Source organism: Rhipicephalus sanguineus, chromosome 9 (assembly GCF_013339695.2).
Source record: "Rhipicephalus sanguineus isolate Rsan-2018 chromosome 9, BIME_Rsan_1.4, whole genome shotgun sequence".
Classification (NCBI taxonomy): Eukaryota; Metazoa; Arthropoda; class Arachnida; order Ixodida; family Ixodidae; genus Rhipicephalus; species Rhipicephalus sanguineus.
In genome coordinates this window covers 119,780,276-119,793,243 of record NC_051184.2, presented here as the reverse complement: position 1 = coordinate 119,793,243, position 12,968 = coordinate 119,780,276, and the positions used below count along the sequence as shown (strand labels likewise).

Genomic DNA, 12,968 nt, shown 5'->3' with positions numbered 1-12,968 from the left:
TTTACGCTCCCAGCGTAGAATATAAAGGAAAAAAATCTGACCACCACTGTAGTGGATCAGTAATGCCATCTATTGACAATGTGAAACAAGCACAGAGAGTATTAACAGTCTGCCAACTTTATTTCTATTTCACTGCTACTACTACTACTACTTTCATTTATAATAACGATAATTATTTTTGTTGTTCCTGTTTGCCAATAACTATATATATAACTATGCTCATTGCTGCCTTCGCAGTGCTCCATTATAAAGTTTACTTACTCAAAATGCAAAAAACAAAAATTTTAGCTGCCAAACAGTGCCTCCAGTAATATGCTGGTGGGCCACAAAGGTTGTATGAGCATGTTTGTAGTCATGAGAGCTGGCAGTAGTTCCTTCACTGCCTGAATCATTCATGCACAGTAAATTTCCTTTGCATGCTGTGATTGGGTCGAAACATTTTTTTTTCTTCTGCTTTTAGACACGTCAGACCCTTGTCATCAAATAAGATTTGTCAATGGCTTCTAAAACATCCTTCGTATTCTTACAAAAAAAAAAAAAATCTTTTTCAGTCAACAGCACAGCCTTTGCGCAAGGGCAGAGCTACAGTAGGGATTGCTTGCACAAAGCATCTTATCTGTGAGGAACTTAGCCATTGTTAAAAACTACCTGTCCGATTAGAGTAGGCAGTTGCGCGATAAGTTGCTGGGGTTAAGAAAACTTGAGTGAAACTTTATTTTCACCATTAAATGGATTACTGGTAGGCAGGTTGAGATAATATGAACCACCTTCCTTTCTTTCCTAGGTGTAATTTTGTACACTTGAATAAAAATGAATTAAATTAAATTGACCTCCCCATCCACATTCACCATTCCTTTGAGTGCTCTCTGGTTTCCTTTTTTTCCCCCCGATTGTGAGTCGGTCCATGTGACATGCGACTTGGTTTCCTGAGGGTTCATTAGAGTGGTTCAATTAACAATAATAGTCCCTGTGTACTGCCCACTGTTCCTGCTTTTGTCCTTGTGTTTCTTGATGCGTAGCTTCATTTGGTCAGCTTTATTCTGTGAAGTAACTTAACTGAATGCATGTTCACCCCCCAAGTTCAGCACACTGTCTAGGGGACTTGCTTCATCTGGAAAATGTCCACTTAGTTGGTGGAGTTGGACATTTTTGACATCTGATGCAATGTTAAGGGACACTAAAGAGCAAAACGATTTTTCTTGTATTAGTAAGCTAGTCTTTCACGACACCAAAAACGCCACGCTTGCTGCGAGAAGACGCTTAGTAAGCGAGAAATCGCGCAAAAAGAAAATGTGGGTGGCGACGTCACCTTGAAGTTTCTTCACCATTCGCCATGACGTCACATATTTTGACGGCGCCTACTAGGGCCTACGTAGTTTCTTAACGGTAAAAATGAAGTACGCTGTCCTCTGAGAGGGCCATAGAGTTAACATACCAAATTTGAGGAAATTTTGTTGAGCCAATGAAGCCAAAATACCATAAGTACACTTTGAAATCCGCGACATCATGCGTGGAGATTTTGGCGCGAAATTTAAAAAAGAAACTTTGCACTTCATTTTCTCCAGTATTAATACACCTATGGTGGTGAAATTAATGGCATTATAGTTCTCAAAGTACAATTTATCAATCTAGACCGATTCATTGTTTCTCTTTAGTGTTCCTTTAAGGGGATGCTGAAGACGAAAATAATCTGAGCTGTATCAGTAATTACACTCCTGCATCTGCAGTACCAAACAAAAGAAGAGTCTAATCGTGAGAGTAGGCTTGTTAAACGAGGCGCTATAGGAAACAAGGGGGCCGGGGGTGCTGCCACCATGGTGTTTTCTTAAATTTTAATAGCATCTGCTAGTGCTTAGTTCATTTTTTCTTGCTAGAAATAGACTACACTGTTGCGTAAGGCCAAGCTTACCAAGTTTCGAGAAGGTTGCCAAGCCGCAGGACTCCAAAGGTGAAAATAATGCTTAAATACCCTTGCCATTGCTGTGGTTTCTGTCTGCAGTTAAAAAAAAATTAAATTGAGACTATCTTTTTCTCTGATGATCTGCCTTCAAAATTCAAAATTAAGTTCAAAATTAAGTACAGCTTTGAAAGAATTCTCGGACAGTAGAAAATAATTTGGCAAAGCCCTGACAACGGAAGGTCTGAGGTCATTGGCTGAGTGTACGCAATTGCTGTAGTTTGCATTATCGGGTGGATAAAGGGACCGTACATCTGGCACTTCAGGTCTTGGTCTGTGCCCCTTCGAACGTCGCCGTTGACAACCTGGTGGAGAGGCTGCTGTGCACGTCGCTGAAGGTTGTGCGCCTCGGTCACCCGGCACGCCTGCTGCCAGCCATCGCTCGGCACTCCCTCGATGCCATCCTGGCCAGGTCGGACGACTTTGGCATCATCGGCGACATCCGCAAGGAAATTGACGAGCTGATGGTGAGACATTGTTACGGCCAAGGGCATCACCTGCTTTCGTGTTTCTGCACCTCTGCACTATTGTTGAAGCTTTTAAAAGCCTTCTTTTGTTCATCGTAAAAACAGTGCAAAGATTGAGATGAAGCACACAGGAAGGTCTCGGGTTCTGTGCTCTCTTTACTATGCATTTATACTAACTGGCCCAGCTTACTACACTTTTGCTTTATTTTATTCTTTCACATTCCTCAACCGAGCAGTACTGCTTTCAAGCCGCCTGTTGTTCTGTGCAATACATGATTTCAGCCTGAAAGTTACATGTCAGATGCGATGGTGGCCCTGTGGCCATGAATAATTATAATTAGAGCTGTGCGAATAGCAAAATTTTGGGTGCGAAGCGAATTCGTATAATAGAGATTGAGTGCGAATCGAATCGAATAATTTCGAATAATTTTCGAATATTTCTCAAACATTTTTCGAATAATTCGAAGTGAAATTACAAAAAAAGTTGCAGAGAATCCCTAAGTATGTTCTTGTGAGATAGCAACATGAAAGTGTTTCTTTTCGCGAAGTTGATGAAGCGCTGGTGGGGTCATATTTCATAGTTGTCTTTCTTATCAAGAATGAGGCAATGTAGAGGCCGAATTGTATTTATGTACATAATTTGGTGCAACCAAAGTGTTGCCGACAACACTTTACACGTGATAGGTGAGATGCCATTTCCTCAGCCTCTCCTTCTCTTTCAACTTCTGTGGAAGGCCAACTGATGTGGCAGACAAGGGTGTGCTCCCTTGAAGTCCGGATTTCCAAATCTGCCTCGTAGACGTCGATTATAAGAACATCTGAAATTTTGGATGCTAAAAAGCTTCGGCGTTCGATTTTTCAGACTTCCTGCCCAAATTTCAGGTCCAAAACAGCATTAATTGAGCCCCCAACTCTGCCACATCTTTCATCTCCATATTGGAATCAGCGTTTTCTTGAGTTAATACATTTGCGACCGTAGCGGAGCTTGAAAGGCAGCTTTGCCGCAATACGGGGGTGTGATGAGGTGAAGCATATTGAAAATCTAGGGACCACTTCCAATCGGGCGTTGACTGTCTCTTGGCCAAGTTCGACCGTAACGAAGCTTGAAAGGCAACTTTGCCGCAATACGAGAGTGTAATGAGGTGAAGCATATCAAAAATCTAGGGACCACTTCCAAACGGACGTTGACTGTCTCTTGGCTAAGTTCGACCGTAACGGACCTTGAAAGGTAGCTTTGCCGCAATACGGGGGCGTGAGGAGGTGAAGCATATTGAAAATCTAGGGACCACTTCCAATCGGACGTTGACTGTCTCTTGGCTAAGTTCGACCGTAACAAACCTTGAAAGGCAGCTTTGCCGCAATACGGGGGTGTGAGGAGGTGAAGCATATTGAAAATCTAGGGGCCACTTCCAATCGGACGTTGTCTCTTGCCTAAGTTCGACCGTAACGGAGCTTGAAAGGCAGCTTTGCCGCAATACGGTGTTGTGATGAGGTGAAGCATATTGAAAATCTAGGGACCACTTCCAACCGGACTTTGTCTCTTGGCTAAGTTCGACCGTAACGGAGCTTGTAAGGCAGCTTTGCCGCAATACGAGAGTGTAATGAGGTGAAGCATATTAAAAATGTGAAGGGGTGACATTCAACCGGACGTTGACTGCATTTGTCTTTGGGAAGTTCGAATAGTAACATTTCAGTGCGAATCGAATCGAATAGCAAACACTATTCGAAAAATATTCGAAATTTCGAATATTCACACACCCCTAATAATAATAATAAAAAAATCTGCAAGTGTGTTTTTGTTATAATTGCTTCTGTTGTTTTAGCAGTGCAACTGCAGCTGCTTCTGCAACAGTGTTTGTCACATGGCTCGATATTTTTGCTTCCAGCTTGATGAACGACCAGAATATTTTGCACAGCTTTTGAACCAGCTGCACGAACAGAGCTATGCTCGGTTACAAGCTAAGAAAAACAATGTCAGCTCCACCAACTGGATCGCGGCATGCCTGCCCTGGTTTGAGTGCATAATTGCACCACAATTCACCTGGCCATGTCAAAGCGATCACTCTAAAAACTTCTTTTCCTTATCCGATAAAGCCAAAGGTGTCACACTCGCGCATTTTTCTTTCATCTTGTCCCAAGGCTTCAATTATTTCTCATGTAGTCCGGCCTTTGGCCCTATTGAGAATGCCCGTGTGCCCAATTGGCGTGACACATCTTTTTTGACGTTGCACTGGTGCTCCTTAAGTCTCTGGTTGAGGCACTTTCCAGTTCAACCTATGTACATGCACTCACGTGACCAGGCTATAAAATATACAATGCCTCGACTACAATTCACAAATTTTTCTCGGTGCTTTATGACACAAGTGGGCCTCCCTCTCCTGTCTGCATCAACATTTTTGCACAGCCCTTGCAATCTTTTGGGAGCAGAAAAAGCTTTGTTCACACCGGACCTTCTAACTCACTAGCCCGGCAATATGCTCTAGCAAATTTCTTTTGCCTTAAGCACAGGAGCTGGAAGTTGTAACAAATGTATGCTAACGAGTTTCTTGTTACAAACACATTATTTCTGCTTTCTCTTCATCCCATGCGCTCTTTGCTCTTGCATGGAGGTTTTTTGCATTCCTTTATGCCGCGCATGACAGGGATGGTGCTCCCATCTAGGAGCAATGCAGGAAACTGCTGCATCATGACACTAATGAGCAACGAATCAGCGTGGAGTTAGCAGTGGAGGCCCTGATGGAGCACATAACGTCTCTTCAGCTATGACTTTGCTAACACTGCATTCTCACCATGGATCTCCTTCAGCAATGGATTAGCCTAAGGTGCCTCATTGCTTTTTTAGTGCAGCCTGAGCATACAGCAGCAGCGCTTACATACCACCTCTTGCATTGGCATCAAATGAGAATACTGCTTCACCACAGAAAGGCAGTGACATGCGAATATATCATGAAAATGACCACATCAGACCAGCAAGACACACGTCATCAGGAATCACAGTGCCTTCTTGCATTCGAGGCACACACTAGGAACTGTGCCTCTCGCATTCATGAAGCAGGGCACATTGCGATGTATTGTGCTGCCAAGGACACTGTGCAGCCAAACCGAAAATGCTAATGGGTGATGTGGCACTGGATGTCGACTGGGGTGCATTGACGTTGAAGCCTATTATGCTGGCCCAGTACCAATACACACTGTGCAAATCACACTGTGCACTGAGCATGCTTCGCTATATGCGCAAAGATTTTTGGCCCTATATGCCCTTCTTGATATATAATATCAACATTTCCATTTCATGGGTTTCTGTGTCCATCCCAGATGTCTCAGGTCTTTGACCACGCCTTAGTTTTGGGAAGCCCTGAAGCTGCTTACAATGCACAGCAATGTTTTACATTTAGTTTTCTAAGTTGGGGTAGTAGTGGGTGGCAGCACGTTTCCATTGTGCAGATGCTGTTTTTGAGCTTATCTAGCACGTAACGTTTACACTCGTCCTTTAGGGGCACAGAACTAGTATGGCCCATTCTTTCTTTTAGAAAGCTGTGCACTTTCAGTGGCCACAATTTCTCGCCGATTAATGGTGAACCTCCTACCTTTGACTGACAGATGTGGCAATTGAGTGACCATTCTTTGTGTCTTGAGTCAAGTGTTGAGATGCAGAACTTAGAAGGAAGGAGCACCTTCCATTCGCTTACCAGCAATGTATTTCACTGCATCCAGTATTGTTTTCCAACAGCCAACCACAATTTGGCATAAAAACAGTTACGAGTTTTTTCAAGACGTCGAAACTGTGCACGTCATCAGTCTACGAGTCTTGTAGCGTCGCCTGTCTTGAGAAGCCACTGTTGCGATGGTATTGATTTTTGCAGCCCATTCTTCAGGGCCCTTGCATTAAGCACTAGTGCCTGCATTGCACTTTTGGCACATACAGCCCCAGAAATCATATTCTTGTTATTATAGATGTGTTCAATCTGTACTCCTTTTATTAGGCTTAGGTCCAGATATTCATCTGAAAAATTTGTAATTAAACTAATATTGTTGTTGGTACATACTTTAACCCCGTCAAAATCTGTGAGGAGCGTTGTCTACTTAGCAGCCGGGCTCTGAGAGGTGTCTTTCTCTACACTAGACTTTAGAGGAGATCGTGGATTGAAAGTCTAACCACTCTACCAGGTGTCTGGGTCACAAGGGATGGGTGGAAAGCTTTCTGGAGCTCTCCAAAACTGCTCTGCTTATCAGAGGGTGTGTCTCAACAGAGTTGTCTTAGCTATAGCTTGCTGTAGGTGAGGCAGAGATGTGTTTCTACCCCTCCAGTCCTCGTCTGCCAAGAGCAAGGCCAAGGACAAGGGATATCAGATGCGTGGCAAGCTGTCGGAGCTGCGCAAGGAACTCAAAGATCGTGAGCGCAGGGCCATCGGTCGCATCCTCGCCAATGCCGATGTGGTGCTGTCCACGCTGACCACGGCCTCGGACGATGGACCACTGAAGAACCTGCCCGAGGGCCACTTCCAAGTGGCCGTTATTGATGAATGCTCGCAGGTGGGCAGCTATACTTGCATGTTGCAAGCTACTGAGCATGCGTACATTTTGCAGTCAGGACCAACCATCTAGTTATGAGGCATTGAAGCAGCATAGTCTAGCGCAGTGTTTCCACTGCCAAAGGTCACACGTAGTACATCTGAGCTTGGCTGTTCTAGACATGTTGAAGTAGCATTGTTGCAATGTGCGCACATAGCATGTGTTATGTAATAAGGTTGTCTAGGTATATGTTTGATACCATTTGCCACACAGAAAATTCTAAAGGATGTTTTTTTTTTCTTGTCATGGAAAAGTGGCACATTTCAGGGGCACGTGATCATGTCACCTAAGTTGGTGTGAAAGTGGTTAGACAGACACACCAACCACAAACCGTGTAAAGTTCCCAAGGAGGGGTGATTGCTTTAACATCTGCAAAAAAAGTCGCCCACTTTTGTATTTTGGGGCAGCCTGAAGGAATAAGTGCACTTGACAGTGTAAGTGGAGTTCCTAATGTTGTGGGCATTTGTTCGGCATTTCTTTGTTATCTGCGTGTGTGGATCATTCCAGCGGTGTTCTCTTTCATCATCGCTTGTGGGAATTAAGTCTCCATGTGGTCTGTGCCTGGGACCTTTGCCACATCTTCAGGGCGTGATAGACGTCGGCTTTATCCGCTGAATCACAGTAATATTAGTAAGAAATGCCAGCCTTTTAGTGAAAGCACAAACTGCTGTCATTTTAATTCTGCAGTTGTACTGAACGATAGCCCACCCAATCATGCAATTTTTATGCAGTCATGCAATTTTCACTCAACATTTTGACGGTACATACTTTGGCTTGTGTGGATGTGCTTAATGTTTTGAAATGTGATAAATGTTGGTGCGACTGGACTCTATGACACAGTATCTTTGGGAATGTTTCTTAGTTGTGTTACATGCTGTTTAAGAAACACGAAGGACGGTTTGAGCAAGTTGTTGCTTCCTTCCCCGTAAAGCTGGCTGGATGTGCTAGATCAAACTGAGGTCAGGGCATCGATGCTTTTATACATTTTTGAGTCCTTTTGATTGTAGTCGGTCGCGGCCATATGTGTTGCCATCAAACGAACGATGGCAAAAAAATGCCTATTGCTGCTCTGCATGCCTAGAAATACTCCGACACTTTTAGGAAGAAATCTTATTCGCTTTGTTTTATCACGGCTGCCACCGTGACAGCTTGTGAGTATTCAAGCTTCACCTTGTGAACTTCAATATGTTCCACATCTGTCATAGCTTAGTACATATTTAAGCAAAGGAACTTTAGTAATATGCTAGGTCGAGATCACGGTGAGAGGCTTTTGTCCTGCTGTCAGCCAAGTGAAACGGGCTGATTTCTGATGTGCAGGCTCTGGAAGTTGCCTGCTGGATGGCGCTTCTCCGAGCACCCAAGTGCATTCTTGCGGGAGACCATCTCCAGTTACCCCCGACCATCGTCTCTGAAGCGTGAGAGCCCATATTTTTGTCATTTGTTATCTCTCTACTTAGGTAATCCATATTTTAAGTTGCAACGAGGGAGAGGAAAACTTTAATTATGGGACAGTCTGAGGTGCAGTCTCGGTCAAAAGTATATGGGCTGCATTGCCTCCAACCGCAAAGGCGACTACGTGCTTAAGGGAGCGATTCGTTGGGCAAGTTGGTGACTACGTGCTGTAGAAACACTGAAGAGGAAAGTGATCTTGCACGTTAGTGAATTGTTCTTTCACTCTACCAAAACACTTTTGCCATGAGTAGACGCTCGGGAAGTGAGGAAACGTGCCAAAGGAAAATGCCGCTGCCAATGTCTTGAGGTTTTCACACCAACTCATGCTCGTGTCACATGGGCACACCAAAAGCTAAATAATACTTAATCCACCTAAAGCCACAAAAGTTGTTTTTTTTACAAAGGTTCATTTGTTTTTTGTACACAGAAGACAAAGTGGCGGGCAATATGGTGGCAGTATGACAACAGCACTGCAACGGCATGAGGAACACACGCACGTCACAGTTCTCTATAGTAGGTGCAATTCGCAGGCCTCGACTGGCAAAAATACTTTTAACAAATAATTAATAGCTCTCATATGTTCTACTTTTAGAGCATTTTGGTTTAATTTCTTTCTTTCTGATCATGGAGCATGAGCGCACTGCACATGAGAGGGCACATTCATGCTGTTTTCACTTCCGTTGCAAAGGCCTTCAGGGTTTCAGTAGAGTTGTAGAGCGCTCCATTGACTTGATAGGCTATTCACTTGGTGGCCTTCGAAAGCACCCGTGCAGCAGCTCAAACTTGATCTTTCAGTCAACTGACATCAGTTGGAAGGCCTTCCAAATGCACGCATGCCACAGTGATCAGATTTTGACGGCATCTGCAAGATTGTCTGTAATTCTTTACCAGTATATATCAAATCGCATTCTAAGGTAGCCACATAATTAAGGGGGGACGTGGCAATGAAAACTATCTTGGTTATTTATGGAGATAAAGTGATGAAATTTGGCATGCAGATGTGATATGTTGTGCTGATATCATAACTGAAGTCGGTTTTGAGCTATCTGTTGTAGTTGTTGAGTTACAACACTTGATACTCTCTCATTGTCATGCCAAAATTAATTAATGAATTAGACATAAGTTCGTCACAATTTTTGCATAAGCATATTCACAAGGGCCCGTTCTGTGCCGTAAAGCTATTGGTTTATTTTTTAGTACTCAAATAAGCACACAAAAAAATTTTTGACATTTCTTGTACTCATTGTCTTACTAACAACTTTTACAAAAAGCCAATTATAAAAATCTGTATGGCGTGCAGACAAATATGGACAGCTTTACGGCACTCACCAATGGCTCAGGATCTAGGTGCAGAAAACAGAATGGTTATATCTTTATTTGTTGAGAAATGGCACAGGGATGACTGATAGCAACTGTTCAAAAAATGAAAGCTGAGAAAATGGAGCTCCAAGAAAATGGAGCTAACAGCTAAAAAAAATGGAACTCAGAAGGAAGCTGGTTTTATTTTTCATTGGAGAAATGCAGCTTTGTGGCTATCTTGAGCTCTATCTGTCCTCTTTATGATGACGCCAATAGGATGGCATTGTGTCAAGGGAAAACAGCAGATTTTCATTTTCTAAAGCCCAATTTTTCTCATCGTTTTTGATAACAGCACACTAGTAAAATGTTTCTTTTTTTCAACTCCTACTGCTTATTTTGGTCTAATATTTCACCATGACGTAAAACATGGTATGAGGATTGCAGAAAAAAATAAATTGAAAAACTGAACATTTTAACGAAATTTACCATTCCCATTGCCACGTCCCCCCTTAACTGAGGTTTCAGTAAATTTTATTCAGCCAGTGCTGTCAATGTACACAAATGTTAAATCCCTTATGTGACACTGACACTTTGATGCTGAAGTTTTCCCACGAAATTCAAACACTCGGTCTTGACTTTCATTTCTGCTAATGAACCTACGATGGTAAAGTTCACAACAATAAATTTCTCGAAAGAGGATTTAAACTGACTTATTGTTTCACTTTAGTGTCCATTTGAGCGAACTCGTCATCCATAGGGCTGGTTTGTAAGGGGTACCGCACCATGCGGACAAGCTGCCTGTGTAGTGAAGGCATGGGCAGACCATAGGGTTTTGATGGAGGTAGTGCATTCCTCTGGCCAGCTACTGTGTGCCTAGGAAAGAGGAAAAGAGGATAGAAACAAACACAAAGCAGGCATATTTACTTGCATTCGTATTTTGTTATAGTGCACATTGCAGTCCATCAGGGCTACGTCTGAAGTGGGTGTACAAAGATGAGTGGTGGGCACAGGCAGGGATGCAAAAATACGACAGAATGTGAAAGAACTACACGTCAGCATTGGTACATTGCGATTGAGATAATAATTGGACTTTAGCAAGCAACACATTAAAAAAAAATACTGTTTTGGATAGAATAGTCTCATGCTTGAGGCATGGTTACCTCCAGTTGATTCAGAGAAGTTCCAAAGAGAGCTGTTGAGCATTTAGAAAATTTTCAAAGATTTAATGTGCCTATCATCATCATTCCATGTAGGTAGAGCAGCGCACGAGACTGTGACTAAGGAGGACACAAGAAGTAGTGACACTGGCTGCACTCGCAAGTAATTTATTTCAGAATAAACACTCCATATTTATGAACTCTCAGACGTCAGAGATATGCAAAAACAAAATAAAAGGCACAAACAGGACATACATCTCACCAGGCCCGTAGCCAGGAATATTTTTCGGGGGACGGGGGGGGGGCACTTGCTGAAAACCTTGACAATTTGATAAAGACACCTATTTTCATTATTTATTTTTGGTAAAAACACCTACTTCATCAAAATTTCGGGGAGGGGGGGGGGGGTCTAGGGTCCCCCCCCCTGGCTACAGGCCTGCATCTCACACACTCGGGCATTAAATGTGAAGTGTTTGTTCTCAAATAAGTTAGTTTTGAGTGCAGCGAGCGTTGTGTCTTGTGTCTTTCTTAGCCCTGTGCACTGCTTCACCTACATGTAATGATGATTCATCACCCACCTGCCCAATTATCCACTTAACTGACATTCAATGTGCCACCTGTCTTCACAGAAGCTAGAGTTCCCGAAGAGCAGATGTAGATTTGAAATCTCAGATAGAAGAGCTTTGAATCCGAGCCTGAACTTGTTAACAAGTCAAGTACTGTGGCCTGAAAACATAGATTTATGGTCACGCCAATGGCCCAGTATAGTGTCTAGTGACTATGGTTGGCTGTTGAAACAGGCAAGAGCACCAGTCCATCTACATTGATCTTCCTTGTACTGGCATAATAAAGTTGTTTTAAAAAAATAATACAGTTGTTTACTACTACTTGTACTGGCACACAGCTAATGGATTCAGGTACATGACTTGGAGGATGACACAGCGAGCCTTGGAAAGAAAAATGGCAGTTTTAATGTCAAAAAGAGAGCAGAGTGGTTCAGGGAACAAACGCGTGTTAAGGACATCTTAGTCGAAATCGAGAAGAAGAAATGGGCATGGGCAGGGCATGTAGCAAGAAGGCAAGATAACTTCCGGTCATTATAAGTAACAGACTGGACTACCAGAGAAGGCAGGCATAACAGGGTGTGGCAGAAATTTAGATGATCAGATGAGATGAAGTAATTTGCAGGCATAATGTGGCTGCAGCAAGCGTAGGACTGGGGTAAATTAAAAAACACGAGAAAGGCCTTTGTACTGTGGTAGGTGTAGTCTGGCTCACGATGATGGTACATGACCTGTCAGCTTTACCACAAAGGGCATGGTGGTGTTTAGTATTCGTGGCGGAACAATATTACAGTAGAAGGTCACTGACTTTACGAAAAACTGGCATCTATAATTTCTTAGATAGGGCCACCTGTGCGCAAGATGGTTCGACAGCATGTGTCAGAGCACAAGTACTAAATGTCTAGGGGGCAACTTGTATGAAGTACATTCTACTGGCTTTCGTGCACGTGTAACCTCACCATGAGTCAGCAACTCTGTTGAAGTTTACAACAACAGTAAGAGCTGTGGGTGCGAGAGATGCCATGCAAGGGCAAGCAGAAAACAATGGCGTCTCGATGCACACCAGCTTCTTACACCACCAGTGTGGATGATCATGTGACTGTATTGCAGGGTTTGTGTTTAGATTTGTTGATTGAGGCAGGGCCTCATATCAAGAAATTACAAGCCAGTTTTCAACACCAAGAGTAGAACTTTAAGACAAAAGGAAAAAAAAAATGAAAAAAAAAACGAGAGAAAGAAAGTGAAATCTGGCGCATGGTAAAACAAACTGCTAAGACAGGCAAGACGCGGTAGCTAAACATAGTTCCGTTCATTGTTTGAACCAAGAGAACAGTCACCAGTTGTGCTGATGCTTGTGTCGACCCTGGCGGCGAATACGTTGGTGGTGGGTGGCAAGCTTGTGGAGTGAGTGAGGAGACAAGTCTGAGCGGAAGTCATACTCAGAGGTGCCTTCACTCACAAGTGACCTCCAAATGTGAGTAGAGAGATCTGCCCATGTAGA

At 43.2% G+C, this 12,968-nt stretch overlaps 1 protein-coding gene across 1 annotated transcript in view; it reads left to right on the top strand.

Annotated features, from left to right (window-relative positions):
• The window catches only part of LOC119406075 (DNA-binding protein SMUBP-2), a 68,942-nt gene that overhangs the window by 18,803 nt on the left and 37,171 nt on the right, over nucleotides 1-12,968 (top strand). The window contains exons 7-9 of the mRNA XM_037672934.2: nucleotides 2,224-2,424; nucleotides 6,733-6,957; nucleotides 8,314-8,411. Coding sequence (XP_037528862.1) covers nucleotides 2,224-2,424; nucleotides 6,733-6,957; nucleotides 8,314-8,411 — 524 coding nt within the window. The remainder of the gene's footprint in view (nucleotides 1-2,223; nucleotides 2,425-6,732; nucleotides 6,958-8,313; nucleotides 8,412-12,968) is intronic.